The sequence below is a fragment of the Salmo salar genome, chromosome 07 (genome assembly GCF_965601325.2).
Source record: "Salmo salar chromosome 07, fSalSal1, whole genome shotgun sequence".
NCBI classification, from domain to species: Eukaryota; Metazoa; Chordata; class Actinopteri; order Salmoniformes; family Salmonidae; genus Salmo; species Salmo salar.
In genome coordinates this window covers 15281941-15295487 of record NC_138297.1, presented here as the reverse complement: position 1 = coordinate 15295487, position 13547 = coordinate 15281941, and the positions used below count along the sequence as shown (strand labels likewise).

The window sequence follows — 13547 nt, the reverse complement described above, 5'->3', positions numbered from 1 at the left end:
CTAAAAAAGTATTTACAAGCAAAACCAGCCAAGATGACCATTTGTACAACATAACTGTCATCGATGACAGTTGGCCCACATACTGCACATTTTAGCTGGCCCTGCCATCAGTAGATTTCTGCCTACGCAACTGAATTGAACTAAATGAAAACCTAGAGTGCATTTTAAGAAGCTATTCTTCATTAGACTTCTACTTCTTCTACTGTTTATCATTACTCCATAACGATTGTTGCTACACCTCAGAGTCTTATAAGCAGGCCACAAATATCTGTTTTCTTTGTACTTGTACTGTGGAAAGCAGAAATTGACCCAAATAGCAAAGTCATATGATTTAAAATCTGAAAAAAAGAAGAAGTGGGAGATATTGACCAACACTGGGCATATGTTGATCAGTGGGAGGACAAGCATCCTTCATGGGAAAACAGTAAGTCTGTTCCTGGATGACAGCAGAAACGCCTGAATAATATGCCTCTTCTCAAGTCTTCTCGGCCTTCATATGACCTGTTATGAGCATTTTTGTATGAGTGATTTTACACCTTTCTAACACGCTTGATGAAGTTAACAAACTGAAAATCATCTCCATAAATAATATTTGATTGGTTGATCATCGTCATCAACAACAAAAACAACAGAGACAACAAAAACAGTAACAGCCCTCCCACTGACACTTTCAGAATTATAATATTCTTCTAATGTAAATTATTCTAATAGAAAAGTATTCTGCAAAATGTAATTATTTTGATAAAAAAGGTAGGACTAGGTACCTGTGCACTTTTAATGGAGCTACTACTATAGGATATTTGAGTGACAGGATGGAGGTTATCAAATTAACTTCAGTCCTCAGCACTCTAATTTTCCTTTCTGTACTATTTTTATTCTACCAAGGGGTGGGTAGAGGAGGGAACTCAAGTAATGTAATGGCCTTCAGGCGTAGCGACATTCTTATGGTCAAACTGAGGATTCCAAGCTGAAAGAAGTTCCCGCTATCGCAATACGACCAAAATATTTGACATGTAGCCCAGCTTAGCTATAGACGTCTTACAGACCAAATGCATTGTGGAAAAGGTGGTTCCTGTTTAAACTTCCTCATAATAGCACGTCTTCATCGCTTGAAGACAGCGTGTTCTGATGTATTTTGACAGAACTTGAGAAGACTGGGAAGTGTGCGGACGATGTCGGCCGTCAGGTGGAATGTTGTACTTTGGTTATGTATATACTGTGGTGGCACCTTTGAGCAAACAACCTCGCGAGAAGGTAAGTCATTCATACAGCTGTTGTGTATACGTTGACTAGCCACACAAATAGTCTGTACTGTATATTTGATCATATTTTCAGATTAACAATAGTTTTCTTTTTAATTCTCCTGGTAGTAATATGCTACTGTATTGTACATTACACTGCTAAAATGAATCAAATTATACTTGTATTTATAAAAAAAAATGAAATAGAAGAGAAAGTTTTGTATAATGTAAATAGACTGCCACTGTCTGTGCACTTTACAGTATTTACATTTCATGCCAGAACACCACATTATTTGAGAGCTGCAATAGGCTTATATTATGGGTCAAATAAACCACTTTTACTTCCAATCCTCTCCCTTCGTTCCCCGCCTCTGTCCCCTCTCTCCTCTTCCTTTCAGTGGAGCTCTTCAACTCAGTCAAACAGGCCAGTCTGAAATGGACATCTTATCCAAACCCCAAAGCAGTAAGTAGAATGGTTACCCATTCTGCTCTCTATGTCTAGCAGAAACACTAGATGCTGTGGAGGTTTAGACCAGTTACTTTATAGGTCATTCATGAAATACACTTTTGGCCGGTTTCCCTGACACAGTTTAAGCACGAGAATCTCTGTTGAAGATGCTTTTTAGTCCATTACTTGGTTAAATCTGTATGAGGGAAAGTGGCCCCTGGTGTTTTTGGCCCTGTCCTACAGTAGACCTATGGCTGTATGCCTAATAACATGCTGTATCATCCTCTCCTGTCACTACAGTGGAGTGAGAAATTACTGAGGATGGGTTCAGAGACCCAAGTCCCAGTCTATCAAGCCTGTGCTGTCAACAACAAACCCAGTTCAAGATCACTACTGACTCATTGGATTGCACGGAAGGATGCCCTGCACCTGCTTTTGGACCTACAATTCGCCCAGGAAGAGGAGTCATCGTCCAATCAGCTGAGTCCACTCCAGGTCCACCTTCTGGAATCAGACTCTCCACTGTCCAGATTTAGTGAATCCCAGAATCCCCTCAATCTAAACACTTCTCAGACTTTCAGCACAACAACAGAAGTGCATCGGATCAAGGAGTACCTTAAAAACAGCCTGGAATTAGTGTTAAACACTGAGCCTCTCTCACATGACGGCTTCCATCTTGGATTCACCTACTCAGGGCCCTGCGTCTTCCTATCCTCTGTCAGGCTGTACTACAGGAGATGTCCTCCTTTGGTCAGCCACCTGGTTGAGTTTGAGGGAGCGTCTGCAGGAGCGGGGCCATTGACAGGGTCCTGTGTTGAGGGCGCTGTGGGGGTAGAGGGGCAGGTGGAGCCCCCTCAGAGGGAGTGCCAGGTGAATGGGGCGTGGGGTCCACTGCAAGGGGGGTGCACCTGCGCCCCAGGTCACCAAGAAAAGGTGGACTCTTGCGAAGGTATGTGAAGACCAATCCGAAACACACCACTATGATGAGTTTGACTCTAGTAGATACACAGTATATTTTTTGGGCCAGGAGTTTTTCCAGGTCAGGTCGCATAATCGGGAAAAGCTCCTGGCCCCATGCATCTTATAAGGGCTAGCCGTCTATCTGTGTAGTAGCCTTGACAGATTTATTTGGGTTTCTTCCAACAGCCTGTAGAGTTGGATACTACAAGGCAGCCAATGAGAGTGGGGGTTGTCGCTCGTGTCCACCCAACAGGAAGACGGACAGGGAGGGTGCAGAAGGGTGTGACTGTCGTCAGGGGTACTTCAGCCTCCCGGGTGACCCGTATGTCATGGGGTGCACACGTAAGACACTCCGACGAGTTCCTCAAACCACATTCGTTTTGTAATTTCACAGAAGTATCAAACAAGGTTTATGGATGAGTTGTGTAGAATGTAGTAAATAGTTCAACTACTTGCTTCAACTGAATAAGGATGTGCCATATTGGAGGAGTCAGAGAGGGTCATTCATGAATCTTAATGACAATGGGAAACATGTTTGTAGATGACAACCATGTTTCTTTCATTTCCTAATTTTCTTATGTTCCAATATCTCGAGCTGTTTGGCATGTAGTATTTCTCTTCCACAGGACCACCCTCTGCTCCTGTAAATGTAACAGTCCAGCGCCTCAATGACTCAATACTGACTCTGCTTTGGGACCCTCCCATTGACCTGGGGGGGAGGCAGGAAGTGATGTATGACGTGGAATGCTCAGAGAGAGAGGGAGGGACTGATGGTCAGTGGGCAGTGTGTGGGGAGGCGGTCATCTTTCTCCCTGCCTCAGCGGGACTGACCGTCACTGCAGTCAACCTCACATGGGTCAGCCCACGGTTGGACTACCGGCTGTCGGTCCGGGCAAGAAATGACATGTCATTCCACCAGGGGGCAGCAGCAGCGTCATCAACAGCACCCATAATCATTCATAGATGTGAGTCGGTCTGGATGATGTCATTACTTCTACCTCGTTCTAACGCAGCTGTAACTGCTGCTGCTGATACAACGGGTGGATCTAATCCTGAATGCTGATTGGTTAAAACTAAGGAAGAACGTGTGAGTCATGATCAAGATAAGAATTGTACCATCCTACTGTGATCATACCCTTATCATATCATAACATTTCATAGTGAGTTTGGATGATGTCATCACATTTGGCATCTCTGTTATGGTATATTAACAAAACCGAAACGGCTGATGCAAACAACGCTGCTTAAAGATAATCATGACTCAGAGCACTAACCTTGGCTGTTAAAAGCCTCACTGTGCCGATGCACACATGTGCAAGGTTATGGATAATATATACAGCTCATTTCCTTTTGATTTAGAAGGACATGGAATGTCAGGACAGATATGAATCCAACCCACTTCAAATGATGTGAAGATACCCGTCTGTCTACAGGGAAATCGTTTGTGATAAACACCCCTGGTCCCATCTCCCTGGATCCCCACCACTCCCATGTGGACGGCGGTCCCTCTCCCTGGGTGATCATTGGAGCTCTACTGGGAGTCCTTCTGCTGTTGATTCTAGTCCCTGCTGCTGTTTATTCTCTGCTACGCAAATACACCAAGCTCAGGTAAATACACCAAGCTCAGGTAAATACACCAAGCTCAGGTAAATACACATAGCTCAGGTAAATACACCAAGCTCAGGTAAATACACATAGCTCAGGTAAATACACCAAGCTCAGGTAAATACACCAAGCTCAGATAAATACACCAAGCTCAGGTAAATACACCAAGCTCAGGTAAATACACCAAGCTCAGGTAAATACACATAGCTCAGGTAAATACACCAAGCTCAGGTAAATACACCAAGCTCAGATAAATACACCAAGCTCAGGTAAATACACATAGCTCAGGTAAATACACCAAGCTCAGGTAAATACACCAAGCTCAGGTAAATACACCAAGCTCAGGTAAATACACATAGCTCAGGTAAATACACATAGCTCAGGTAAATACACCAAGCTCAGGTAAATACACAAAGCTCAGGCAAACCAGAATGCCCACCTGGGGACCAGAGGAGGCTGGTGGGAGGATCTATAGGAGGAAGGGCTCATTGTAATGTCTGAAATGGAATTATTGGAACCGTATCAAACACATCAAACATATGGAAATCACGTTTGACTCTGTTCCAAAAATTCCATTCCAGCCATTACAATGAGCCCGTCCTCCCATAGCTCCTCCCACCAGCCTCCTCTGCTGGGGACAGAGCCTTCGTGATCTAGCTTGGATGTAGAGGTTCATATATATATATTTATTTTCCAGTCATTACCAGGAGGTGGAGCTGCTGCCTTCTCACACTGGTGTGACCTATGGTCCTAATGAGGGCCCACATGCTGCCCCTCAGGAAGTCAACAGTGAGTGACACTGCCAAGAATTCACTACAAACAGTAGACACAGTATTTGACTCAGATAGACAGGACTGTCAAATGAACTATGTAGATAACAGTGTTGTGTCCCCATTTGACTCCCCCTTCGTTCTTTTTTCCCCCTCTCCTTTCTCTCGTCTCATATAGTGGTGGTGGTACCTGGTGTGGTCCAGTTGCTGGAGAGTGTTGGTGACAATCTACTTACCAGTCTTAGGGATGTCCTGGTGGACAGGAACCAGCTGACCCTGGGAAAGGAGCTGGGAGCTGGTCAGTCAAGGAGACTTATCATATAACATTCTATTCTACTCTGCAGCCTTCTTTTCTTTTCTATTCTGTTCAAGTGAATTATAATGTGTTTCGACTGTACCTCCAGGAGAGTTTGGCTCTGTCTACGAGGGGATCTTTACTCCAGAGGAAGGGATGGACATCAAAGTAGCTGTCAAGACCATGAGAGGTACGCATCATTCAGGGAATTATCCCCATGTAACATGAATGGATATCTTGAAATATTTCCATGTAAAATGAATGGATTATCTTGAAATATTCCCATGTAAAATGAATGGATATCTAGAAATATTCCCATGTAACATGAATGGATATCTTGAATTATCCCCATGTAAAATGAATGGATATCTTGAAATATTCCCATGTGACATTAATGCAGCCTATTCCTTAGTACTGTATGTCTGTAGCACAGGAGGCTGCTGAGGGGAGGACAGCCCATAATAATGGCTGAGTGGAATGTTATCAAACACACAGGAACCGATATGTTTGATACCATTCTATTTATTCCATTCCAGCCATTAATGAGCCCGCCCTCACCTGTGGTTTGTATAGCTTATACTGTATGTTTTCTCCCTATGTGACTTCAGTTGGACTCCACAGTCAGGAGGACTTAGAGTCATTTCTGAAGGAAGCAGAGATCATGCAGCACTTCGACCATAACAACATTGTCAAACTTCTTGGTAATTCTGCCCTACTAGCTCACCTTACTCTGTAACGTATTTTAATGCCGACTTTAATGCTATCACTCAACATTCCATTCATCATTCAAATTCTTGTTGCAGTATTGGCATCCTCTGAAAGTATCTGTGTTTTTCCTACAGGGGTCACTTTGGAGCAGGAGCAGGATTCTCCTTTGCCAGTCCCTCTTTTGATCCTACCCTTCATGAAGCATGCAGACCTGCGCCGGTTCCTCATTGCTACCCGCTATGGGGATATTCCCATGGTGAGACACACACACACAAAGAGGCATGGACACAAGGACGCACATCACACGTGCACAGTCTCGGATTAATATGTATAATCTAAATGAATACTTCTTCCCTCCCCACAGTTTGTGCCTCACCAGAGTCTTCTGCGCTTCATGGTTGACATTGCAGCAGGGATGGAGTATCTGAGTTCACATGGCTTTTTGCACAGGGACCTGGCTGCACGCAACTGCATGTAAGTCCACCAGGGGGTGCCAGTCAATCAGAGTGTACTTACACAGGAGCCTCAGATAAGGAAGACTTCGTCTATGTGACACCTTCATTGGGGAGGACGGACTCGTGGCAATGGATGGAGTGGAATCAGTGGAATTGTATCAAATACATCAAACACATGTGTTTTATTGTCACGATTGTGTGTAGAGAAGGACCATGGCGCAGCGTGCTCTGAGTTCCACATTTTATTTTAGTGAAACTTTACAACCAATAAAAAAAGAAAAAATAAACAAACAACAAACCGTGACGACAGAGGTGCTACATGCACTGACTCAAAATAAGATCCCACAAACAACAGGTGGGAAAAGGCTGCCTAAATATGATCCCCAATCAGAGACAACGAGATACAGCAGCCTCTGATTGGGGACCATATCAGGCCAACAAAAGAAATACAAAAACTATAGTACCCACCCTAGTCACACCCTGACCTAACCAAAATAGAGAATAAAAATAATCTCTAAGGTCACGGCGTGACATTTATGCCCTTCCATTGCTCCATTCCAGCCATTATTATGAGCCATCCTCCCCTCAGCAGCCTCCACTGATCTATGTCCACACCATTGGTACCACACCATATGTCCACACCATTGGTATTCAGCTAAGGGAATACTATACGATGAATCTATGTCCACACCATTGGTACCACACCATATGTCCACACCATTGGTATTCAGATAAGGGAATACTATACGATGAAACCTACCAACATGTTCAATGAGGATGGGTAAGGTTCCTCCAGGCCTTCGAGGACATGGTACCAAGCCACAGACTGATATCAGGATAGTGGGATGGATGGATACACCAGTTGGTAAATCAATTGAAACAAAGCCTCGTCACAGTGAATATGCCTACAGATCACCATGCAATAGTAAACATGTTTTCTTTGTAGCTGTAAGTACATATTATGAAATTGTTTATAACGTAGTTGACTACCAGTCATACTTTCTGTGTTTGTATCTGTGTGTGTCTGCGCTCGTGTGTGTGTCTTTCCCAGGTTGGGGGATGACGTGTGTGTGTGTGTGTGTGTGTGTGTGTGTGTGTGTGTGTGTGGTGTGTGTGTGTGTGTGTGTGTGTGTGTGTGTGTGTGTGTGTGTGTGTGTGTGTGTGTGTCTTTCCAAGTTGGGGGATTACGTGTGTGTGTGTGTGTGTGTGTGTGTGTGTGTGTGTGTGTGTGTGTGTGTCTTTCCAAATTGGGGGATTACGTGTGTGTGTGTCTTTTCTAGGTTGGGGGATGACGTGTGTGTGTGTGTGTGTGTGTGTGTGTGTGTGTGTGTGTGTGTGTGTGTGTGTGTGTGTGTGTCTTTCCCAGGTTGGGGGATGACGTGTGTGTGTGTGTGTGTGTGTGTGTGTGTGTGTGTGTGTGTGTGTGTGTGTGTGTGTGTGTGTGTGTGTGTGTGTGTGTGTGTCTTTCCAGGTTGGGGGATGACGTGTGTGTGTGTGTGTGTGTGTGTGTGTGTGTGTGTGTGTGTGTGTGTGTGTGTGTGTGTGTGTGTGTGTGTGTGTGTGTGTGTGTCTTTCCAAGGTTGGAGGATAACGTGTGTGTGTGTGTGTGTGTGTGTGTGTGTGTGTGTGTGTGTGTGTGTGTGTGTGTGTGTGTGTGTGTGTCTTTCCAAGTTGGGGGATTACGTGTGTGTGTGTGTGTGTGTGTGTGTGTGTGTGTGTGTGTGTGTGTGTGTGTGTGTGTGTGTGTGTGTGTGTGGGGCTTTCCAAATTGGGGGATTACGTGTGTGTGTGTCTTTTCTAGGTTGGGGGATGACGTGTGTGTGTGTGTGTGTGTGTGTGTGTGTGTGTGTGTGTGTGTGTGTGTGTGTGTGTGTGTGTGTGTGTGTGTGTGTGTGTGTGTGTCTTTCCCAGGTTGGGGGATGACGTGTGTGTGTGTGTGTGTGTGTGTGTGTGTGTGTGTGTGTGTGTGTGTGTGTGTGTGTGTGTGTGTGTGTGTGTGTGTGTGTGTGTGTGTGTGTGTGTGTGTGTGTGTGTGTGTCTTTCCAGGTTGGGGGATGACGTGTGGGTGTGTGTGTGTGTGTGTGTGTGTGTGTGTGTGTGTGTGTGTGTGTGTGTGTGTGTGTGTGTGTGTGTGTGTGTGTGTGTGTGTGTGGGGGGGCTTTCCCAGGTTGGGGGATGACGTGTGTGTGTGTCTTTCCCAGGTTGGGGGATGACTTGCGCGTGTGTGTGGCTGACTTCGGCCTCTCCAAGAAGACATACAGCAACAACTACTACAGACAGACAGTGACTATCCAAATGCCGGTCAAGTGGATGGCCATAGAGAGCCTATCAGAGTCCATCTTTACCAGCAAGAGTGATGTGGTAAGTCACACATGACTAAGAGATGACTGGCATGACATCTGACTGACCCATCACTTGGACCAGCAGTGTGAGCTGACCCTATGACCTGACCAGGACAAACTCTGTATGCTACTCAATACTGAAGCTAGCAGAGGGTGATCATAAAGATGGCTGTAAATAACTGGCTGTTATGTCAATGCATGTTTAAATTGAAGAAAGTGTGTGTTTGCGTGTGTTTATGTGTGTGTGTGTGTGTGTCCCTTTACTACAGTGGTCATTTGCGGTCACCATGTGGGAGATAGTGTCCAGGGGAAGGACACCATATCCTGGGATCCACAACCATGAGCTCCTGGAACTGCTGAACGCTGGACACAGACTCAAGCTTCCTGAGTGTGATGACAAACTGTGAGTCCTCACTTTATTCTTGTCTAGTTTAGTAATATGACCTCACTTGTTATGGAATCAGTGGGGGATTGTAGCTCAATGCATGTTCACAAGAACTGATGCTAGTTTAGTGAACGTAGATATGGTAACCAGTAGCCTCCGTTTACAATGTAATGTGTGAGTGCAATAATTAATTGAATTTGAATGTGTAGCTGTATTTAGTGAAAACTTTAGTTTACAGAGTCACACAGAGTTGTTGACAACTTGGGCCACGTTTGAACCCCACTGGGAAAAAACTGGTTGAATCAATGTTGTTTCCACGTCATGGTAACGTGGAATCGACATGGAAAACTGATTGGAATTCCAAAAAGTCATCAACGTAAGGGATTTTTGTATTTTTTTACCCAACTTTTAACCTACATCCAATGACAGGGTGACATTTTTGGTCGATTTCACGTTGAATTCGCGTTATTTGACAACTCAACCAAATGTAAATCAAAGCCAGTGGTGAAAAAATTACTCAATTGTCATACTTGAGTAAAAGTTAAAATACCTTAATAGAAAATGCATCAAGTAAAAGTGAAAGTCACTCAGTAAAATACTACTTGAGTAAAAGTCTAAAAGTATCTGGTTTTAAATGTACTTAAGTACAGATGTGGAAAAAGTACTAAATTGTCATACTTGAGTAAAGGTATAAAGTAAAAGTAAATGCTATACATCAAATTCCTTTTATTAAGCAAATCAGATTGCATGATGTTCTTGTTTTTAAAATTTACGGACAGCCAGGGACACACTCCAACACTCAGACATTATTTACAAATGCAGTATTTGTGTTTAGTGAGTCCTCCAGATCAGAGGCAGTAGGTTTGACAACACGTTATATTAATAGGTGGGTGAATTGGACCATATTGCTGTCCTGCCTGAGCACTCAAATTGTAACAAGTACTTTTGGGTGCCAGTGAAAATGTATGGAGTAAAAAGTACATATTTTCTTCAGGAATGTAGTGTAAAGTACAGATACCCCAAAAAACTACTTAAGTAGTACTTTAAAGTATTTTCACTTAAGTACTTTACACCACTGATCAAAGCTAGATATTGAACTGACGTCTGTGCCCAGTGGGACATAAGGTGCTACTGGTTTCTCCCCAAATATTTATTGGCTAGCTTCTGGACTTCCCCTGTGGTTCTGTAGCTCTAACTAATTGAATCAACGTGAGCCTTATTGGCCCGACAGGCTGTAACTGAGAGTTGGGCAACATGGAGCATGTACACAGAGGTGATATTGTCTGTGTAATTAATTATATGTTCACCCTGTCTCTCCCTCTCAATCCATCTTCCTTCCTCTCTCTTTCCTTCCTCTCTCTCACTTTTCCTTTGTTCTCTCACCATCCTTCTCTCTCAATCCATCTTCTTCTCCCCTTCTCTCTTTCTTTCTGCACTCTCTGACTTACAGTGAGGGAAAAAAGTATTTGATCCCCTGTTGATTTTGTACGTTTGCACACTGACAAAGTATTTGAACAGTGAGAGACAGAATAACAACAAAATAATCCAGAAAAACGCATGTCAAAACTGTTATAAAATGATTTGCATTTTAATGAGGGAAATAAGTATTTGACCCCTCTGCAAAACATGACTCAGTACTTGGTGGCAAAACCCTTGTTGGCTATCACAGAGGTCAACCTAGTTGGCCACCAGGTTTGCACACATCTCAGGAGGGATTTTGTCCCACTCCTCTTTGCAGATCTTCTCCAAGTCATTAAGGTTTCGAGGCTGACATTTGGCAACTCGAACATTCAGCTCCCTCCACAGATTTTCTATGGGATTAAGGTCTGGAGACTGGCTAGGCCACTCCAGGACCTTAATGTGCTTCTTCTTGAGCCACTCCTTTGTTGCCTTGGCCGTGTGTTTTGGGTCATTGTCATGCTGGAATACCCATCCACGACCCATTTTCAATGCCCTGGCTAAGGGAAGGAGGTTCTGACCCAAGATTTGACGGTACATGGCCCCGCCCATCGTCCCTTTGATGCGGTGAAGTTGTCCTGTCCCCTTAGCAGAAAAACACCCCCAATGCATAATGTTTCCACCTTCATGTTTGACGGTGGGGATGGTGTTCTTGGGGTCATAGGCAGCATTCCTCCTCCTCCAAACACGGCGAGTTGAGTTGATGCCAAAGAGCTCCATTTTGGTCTCATCTGACTACAACACTTTCACCCAGTTGTCCTCTGAATCATTCAGATGTTCATTGGCAAACTTCAGACGGGCATGTATATGTGGTTTCTTGAGCAGGGGGACCTTGCAGGCGCTGCAGGATTTCAGTCCTTCACGGCGTAGTGTGTTACCAATTGTTTTCTTGGTGACTATGGTCCCAGCTGCCTTGAGATCATTGACAAGATCCTCCCGTGTAGTTCTGGGCTGATTCCTCACCGTTCTCATGATCATTGCAACTCCATGAGGTGAGATCTTGCATGGAGCCCCAGGCCAAGGGAGATTGACAGTTCTTTTGTGTTTCATCCATTTGCGAATAATCGCACCAACTGTTGTCACCTTCTCACCAAGCTGCTTGGCGATGGTCTTGTAGCCCATTCCAGCCTTGTGTAGGTCTACAATCTTGTCCCTGACATCCTTGGAGAGCTCTTTGGTCTTGGCCATGGTGGAGAGTTTGGAATCTGATTGATTGATTGCTTCTGTGGACAGATGTCTTTTATACAGGTAACGAGCTGAGATTAGGAGCACTCCCTTTAAGAGTGTGCTCCTAATCTCAGCTCGTTACCTGTATAAAAGACACCTGGGAGCCAGAAATCTTTCTGATTGAAACGGGGTCAAATACTTATTTCCCTAATTAAAATGCAAATCAATTTATAACATTTTTTACATGCATTTTCCAGGATTTTTTGTTGTTGTTATTCTGTTCAAATAAAACTACCATTAAAATTATAGACTGATCATTTCTTTGTCAGTGGGCAAATGTACAAAATTAGCAGGGGATCAAATACTTTTTTCCCTCACTGTATTCCTCTCTCTCCCTCTTCCTCCCTTTCTCTCTCCCTCTCCCTCCCTCTTTCTCGCTCTCTACCTCCCTCTCTCTCTCCCTCATCTCGCTCAATTTCGCGAGATGAGGGAGAGAGATGGTGGCAACTGTGGCTCAGTTGGTAGAGCATGGTGTTTGCAACGCCAGCATGGTGTGTGCAACGCCAGGGTTGTGGGTTCGATTGCCACGGGGGGCCAGTACAAAAAAAAAAAAATAATAATAAATGCATGAAATGTATGCATTCACTACTGTAAGTCGCTCTGGATAAGAGCCTCTGCTAAATGACTAAAATGTAAATGTATATATTCACTGTATATCTACTCATCTCTCTCCCTGCACCTCTCATCTCCCCCCTAGTTATGAGGTGATGCTGAGTTGTTGGCACAAGGAGCCGGGACATAGGCCTGGTTTCAGGGAGCTAGGGGAGATGCTCAAAGCCCTTCTGTTTGAGCTGCCCCCGCTGGAGGCCAGCCAGGAGGCCCACTACATCAACCAGGGCCTGGAGGCTGCCACTCACAGTCCATGGGTTGCCGATGGATATGACAACCCCGGTTTCGAGGGGGGCGCAGTGGGGAACGTGTACCTGCCCACCCCTGTGGGGGCTGGGGCTAATGCTAAATCTCCACCCAAGAAAGATGATGAAGGATATCTGTTGTGTACGAAAACTGAGTCTGCTGTGTAGACAGTGCATTAGGATGGTGTTGTGGGTGTTTTATAGATTCAATTTGTGAAAGAGACTCTGCTTTTTAAAAGCGTTCTCTGGTGTTTTTGTGTTTCAGTCAGTTTGGTGTTTTATGTTCTGTCAGCTACGGTTATAGCCTACAACAATCCAAGCGTGCTTGAATGTGTTTATTCCATGTGTTATCTCTGTGGTTAGATACCACGGCACAAATCAACATATCAAATATCGATCAATTCAAATCACCTTGACACTTTTATATGTACTGTATCTCTCTCTCTCTGTGTCTGTGTGTGTGTGTGTGTGTGTGTGTGTGTGTGTGTGTGTGTGTTGCAGACAGATTGCTGGGCATTACCTTCTCTACTGATGATTGGTGTGTCACAATGTTACTCCAACTTCTGTAAATAATGTTTGATAATCCATTATATTTTTTTTTATAATGTACATTGTTTTAGGGATGATCTTTGAAACCCATAAATAAAAGCATTACATTTTTCCATTGAATTCAAATTTGCATGAAGAAAGAGTGATGTTGCGCAAGAATAGAGTGTGATGTGTCACCAAAGACAGTACAGTATGAAGATAAGCTAAAACTGCTTCTCCAATAGAAATCCCCGATCACACTTGTATACGA

At 44.1% G+C, this 13547-nt stretch overlaps 1 protein-coding gene across 1 annotated transcript; it reads left to right on the top strand.

Moving 5' to 3' along the window:
* The first annotated feature begins 1024 nt into the window (after window positions 1-1024).
* On the top strand, window positions 1025-13417 carry si:ch73-40a2.1 (tyrosine-protein kinase receptor TYRO3). The gene is made up of 15 exons (XM_014206630.3): window positions 1025-1254; window positions 1640-1704; window positions 1990-2638; window positions 2836-2991; window positions 3276-3614; window positions 4083-4257; window positions 4952-5043; window positions 5203-5322; window positions 5429-5509; window positions 5928-6020; window positions 6162-6283; window positions 6392-6501; window positions 8684-8843; window positions 9094-9227; window positions 12592-13417. The coding sequence occupies exons 1-15, from the start codon at window positions 1173-1175 to the stop codon at window positions 12914-12916; spliced, it is 2703 nt and encodes a 900-aa protein (XP_014062105.1). The 5' UTR covers window positions 1025-1172; the 3' UTR covers window positions 12917-13417.
* Window positions 13418-13547: the final 130 nt, after the last annotated feature.